Here is a 5,233-nt window from a genome sequence, read left to right on the forward strand (position 1 = left end):
GGCCGGGCCCGTGAGCCATGGCCGCTGAGCCTGCGCGTCCGGAGCCTGTGCTCCGCAACGGGAGAGGCCACAACAGTGAGAGGCCCGCGTACCACACACACACACACACACAAAAAAAGAGTCATGTACCAAAATGTTCACTGCAGCTCTATTTACAATAGCCAGGACATGGAAGCAACCTAAGTGTCCATCAACAGATGAATAGATAAAGATGTAGCACATAAATACAATGAAGTATTACTCAGCCATAAAAAGAAACGAAATTGAGTTACTGGATGGACTTAGAGTCTGTCATACAGAGTGAAGTAAGTCAGAAGAAAAACAAATACCGTATGCTAGCACATATATATGGAATCTAAAAAAAAAAAAATGGTACTGATGAACCTAGTTGCAGGGCAGGAATAAAGATGTAGACATAGAGAATGGACTTGAGGACACGGGGTGGGAGGGGGAAGCTGGGGCGAAGTGAGAGTAGCATCGACATATATACACTACCGAATGTAAAATAATTAGCTAGTGGGAAGCAGCAGCATAGCACAGGGAGATCAGCTCGGTAGTTTGTGACCACCTAGAGTGGTGGGATAGGGAGGGTGGGATAGGGAGGGTGGGAGGGAGGCTCAAGAGGGAGTGGATATGAGGACATATGTATGCATATGGCTGATTCACTTTGGTGTACAACAGAAACTAACACAGTATTGTGAAGCAATTATACTCCAATAAAGATTGAAAAAAAAAAAAAAAAAAAAGAAAACAAACTCTTTCCCACCTTCTACTGCTCATTACCAGGACCTATTAACTTTCCCCTTTCCAGGGAACACAACTGAGGAAATACTCATTAAGCAATAATTCTTTTCTTTCACAACTACTTTATACCCAGTATGATTTCTAAGAATATGTTAACACTAATAGTTTTATGATTTATCCTAGAAGCCAGTCTTAGCATCCCTCAACTAGCCCCAAAGCTATTACACAGTATAATTACAAAAAAAAATTTAAGGATTCATTTCAGGATATTTTTTAATTGCAGCTCTCTTACTGTTTTTAAGTATTATCTCATTTACAAAAATATCATTTATATACACCGTTGGACCAGAAGGGTATAATCCCACATTTATAAAAAGCAGCAAAATATGTTAAGAGCTGTGCGTAACTTAAGTGAATTGACACTCTCTCACTGAAGCCAAAGGTAAAACAGATTAAAAAGGACAAAGTATTCCAAAGAACCAAGAATAAGAGGAAGACAAAATAAATTTAAAAAATAGATACACTATTTTTCTCTGGAAGATTCATAATGCTTACTAGCACATTAAAAGTTCCAAAAAGTCCTGCAATTAAAAAAAAAAAAAGCCAGCTCAACACTGTTCAGTCTGTAGCTTCTCAAATTTATTTGACCATAAAATCTCTTTTTTTTTCCCTCAGTAAGATATTAACATCCCAATACAACCTGAAAAATATAATAACAGTTTTATCAGTATTTCTGACTGGAAAAAGCTATCAAAAAGAATTGTTAGCCCTCATTCTTCTCCTTCAACATTCTGCAATGTTGAAACGAAATCTTTTAGAAAAACTTGAACCAGCAGGAGGTAATCAGAAAGTAAACCTCTAAATTTTCCCATCTAATCTCATTCCCACTCAATTTTTCTGCCTAGAAATCTTATGTCAATAATTAAGATGTGGGAGGAAAATAAGGACAAACCTTCATCTTCTTAACAGTTAACTTTCAGAATTTACATTTAAAAGGAGAGAAATTCTGGACCCTATTCCTGGAATCATGTAAAACTGGTCCAGGTCAAAAGCAGGACCTTAGAAATGCCTCAAATACTAGTTCTTTTTTTTTTTTTAAGTCTTTATTGGCATATAATTGCTTTACAATGGTGTGTTAGTTTCTGCTTTATAACAAAGTGAATCAATTATACATATACATATGTTCCCATAACTAGTTCTTTATTTCTTGTTTATCACCTGTCTGTTTCCTCAGCAGCATAACATGGTGGAATGGGGATGCTGGCTCTGTGAAAACGCCTAAAAACTAATCTCCACCCTAAAAGCCTCACCCTTATCTGAACCTTTTCTAAACAAGATCTGATTTTTTCTTTTATAGTACTGTACTTTGATTTCTGTTTTTCCTGGAACAAGATAAAGAAATGATCTGCAACCAGAAAGCCAGGTACTTGACTAGGTGCACACCTCATCACTCAGTAAGTTAATTACCAAACAAGCACACTGGGGATTGCAAATTCATTACCTCACAGCTCCAAACTAAATTATGTCTTTTGCAAAACCACTCTACTACCTAGACACTGCAAAAGTGTAACTGATTCTAAAGTCAGCTCTACCACTAATAATTTCAGCAAGCTATTTATAATGGTTTCTGTTTTTGTGCGGTTTTTTTTTTAATCTACTCTAAATTTAAACTTGCTCTTCATTTCAGAAGCTGAAATTAACATAAAGTTAAATACAGGAAAAACAGACACTAATGAGTACAAGATACTCCTGCTCAGCTCCTCTTGCAAAGGGCTACAAAGAATGTTTCCCGGGTAGCTTCAATTCTATTACAATCATACTTCCCTTAAAAAAAGTGTTCTTGGGACTTCCCTGGTGGCGCAGTGGTTAAGAATCCACCTGCCAATGCAGGGAACACGGGTTCAAGCCCTGGTCCGGGAAGATCCCACATGCCGCGGAGCAACTAAGCCTGTCCACCACAACTACTGACCCTGCACTCTAGAGCCCGCGAGCCACAACTACTGAGCCCGCGTGCTGCAACTACTGAAGCCTGCAAGCGCCTAGAGCCTGTGCTCGTCAACAAGAGAAGCCACCGCAATGAGAAGCCCATGCACGGCAACGAAGAGTAGCCCCCAGTCGCCGCAACTAGAGAAAGCCCGTGCGCAGCAACAAAGACCCAACACAGCAAAAAATAATAAAATAAATAAAATTTTTTTAAAAAGTGTTCTTTCTTCCAGGGGTAAGGTCAGTTGTAAATTTCAATAAGGAAGGTAAGAATTCAATTCTTTTTAGTGACAATAGCCAAGTTAATACGACTTTTAGAGCATATCAGTCATTTCAGATATAATTCTGACAACTGTAACTTCAACTCACAATTTTATCTAATTATTAAAACGACTAAGTCTCAAAACATGGACTAAAAGGGCCTAACTTTATGTTTTAACTGTTCTAGGTAAAACATTCATTAAATGTAGACCAATATTTCTCATAGTAAGTGTTTCAAATGGGTGCACATGCAAGTAATAAATGATGTACGATCTCTCTCCACGGTCACTTCCGGGCCCATTCACCAAGGCATTGATTAGCAATGGCTTCTGTTGAGATGGGGGGAGGCAGGAAATAAGATCATATGAAATGTCATTGTCGTAGCTCTAGCTATAGTTCTATTTTCTGTTGGGCGTGTCCGAAAGAAAGCAACTAAAATTAAATATTTTTTAAAAGGTAAATCCTGGAAGAATGCGAGATAAATTCAAGAGACCTCACCTGATGTTCCACAGGTTGCCTCCCTCACCTGCTGGACTCTTTTGAAGTCAGTCCCCTCCACCCCTCAGTTCCCTCAGCCCTCGCTCCTTTTCCAACTCAGACAGTGCTCTTCGCTCCTGGTTCCCTTCTTGGCTCAAAGCCTCCTTCGGTCCCCCCCAGATCCCCTCTAGGGCCCGCCCTCCTCTCAGGTGCCCTCCTAGGTCCCCGCTCCAGCTCCCAGAGGCCGGCCCCCGCCCCCAGCACCCGCAGGCACCGCGGGACACCCCCCGCCCAACACCCAGACTTCGCACCCTCCACACTCCCGCTCCCGCCGGCTCCACCAGCCTCAGCGACGCCCGCACCGCACCCCAGCACCGCCCCGCAACACGCCCCCCGCCCGCGGCCCCCTTACCGCACATGATGCAGGAGGCACGGCCTGCAGGGCAAGCGGCGAGAGGCTGGCGAGTTCTGGAGAGCACACGAGCCTTTTGGGCGGTCAGCGGGCTTGGGGGCCAGGGGGGCGGCGACACGACACCCTCACGGATGCAACGGCCGAGGCAACGAAAGCCGTCCTGTCCTCCCGGGCTTGCCAGCAACTGCCGCTGGGCCCCGCCCCCCGGCGCGCACCGCGCCGCCGCCGCCACCGCCCGCAGGTCCCATTGGGCCGCGTCCGCGCCGCTCAAGCGCAGGTCCCGCCTCCCCGCACCGCCCCGCCCTGCACCGCCCCCGAGCCCACGCAGGCGCTGGCCTGCTGGCGGCTGAGACGTGGCACCGGCTAGCGGCCGCATCCGCTTGAGGTTCCTGGAGCCGCCCGACGCCGGGGCGTGCAGCTGGAGGCACTGCCCTGCGGGAGGGAAAGAACTCGGCGGCTGGCAGGGAACGATGGAGAGATTAGCAAAGAGGATGGAATCGTTACCAAAGCAAATAGCGTTGGGGCAGGCGCCTAATGCAGTCCAAGGCCCCAAGCTCCGGCGCCCCACCAAGCGGGGAGAGAGGAAGAAGAAAGAAGGATGCCTGATCCTAGGGGACAAACAAGTCAGGGTGGAAAGAGGACATAAGGTTGTAGAAAACTTGGAAAGAATTGAGTGAGGTGAGGGAAGAGAGGTACCAATCAGATCTGGCCAGTCTTTCTGGTGACAGCGATTCAGTTCCCAACTTAAGCTCTAAGTCAGATTCTTGGCCTCGAAAGCCCTCCGCTCCCCATTCCCAGCCCCATCCATTGCCTCCGTAACCCCCAGTTTTTTGCAGAGGGGGAGGGGGTCGAATGTAAGGCTCAACTATCCAACACTAGGCGCCTGGGCTTAAGAAACTCTGCTGGCCCATACTTCTGGTGGCCCACGTCTCAGGCAGTAGGAATTGCCTGGATTTGACAGCCTTACATTGGACTCATGAACTAGTAATCCTATGAATTAATGCACAAGTCCTGCCAAGAGAGACTTAATCAGAGAGAGATGATGTTTCTGAAAATTTATTACCTGAGCATTTGCTTTAAGAAGATTTAAAGGCTATTTTTAGTCAAATGTAGATGTTTATTATAACGCTATTAATGGCCCAAGACTAGAATCAAATAAAAACTTGCCTGACGTACAGAACATTGCATGGTCTTCTGATCCCAGATGTCTGGTCTTACCTCACACTACTGCCCTCTTCCTACTCCACCTTTCAGCCGTTTACACTCTAACAACCCTGAACAGGTAGTTTCCCAACGGGTCCAACATTCTCAAATCTTTTGCACATATTGGTTACTCTTTGGGGAATCCCCACCCCA

General features: G+C 45.2%; 1 protein-coding gene across 3 annotated transcripts in view; it reads right to left on the minus strand.

The window, feature by feature from the left end:
• The window catches only part of GFPT1 (glutamine--fructose-6-phosphate transaminase 1), a 59,695-nt gene extending 55,627 nt beyond the window's left edge, over nucleotides 1-4,068 (minus strand). For all 3 annotated transcript variants that reach the window (XM_024133482.2, XM_024133480.3, XM_024133481.3), the window contains exon 1: nucleotides 3,878-4,068. In XM_024133482.2, coding sequence (XP_023989250.1) covers nucleotides 3,878-3,884 — 7 coding nt within the window. In that variant the 5' untranslated portion in view covers nucleotides 3,885-4,068. The remainder of the gene's footprint in view (nucleotides 1-3,877) is intronic.
• Between the last annotated feature and the right edge of the window lie 1,165 nt (nucleotides 4,069-5,233).

The sequence above is a fragment of the Physeter macrocephalus genome, chromosome 12 (assembly GCF_002837175.3).
Source record: "Physeter macrocephalus isolate SW-GA chromosome 12, ASM283717v5, whole genome shotgun sequence".
In the NCBI taxonomy this organism is placed as follows: Eukaryota; Metazoa; Chordata; class Mammalia; order Artiodactyla; family Physeteridae; genus Physeter; species Physeter macrocephalus.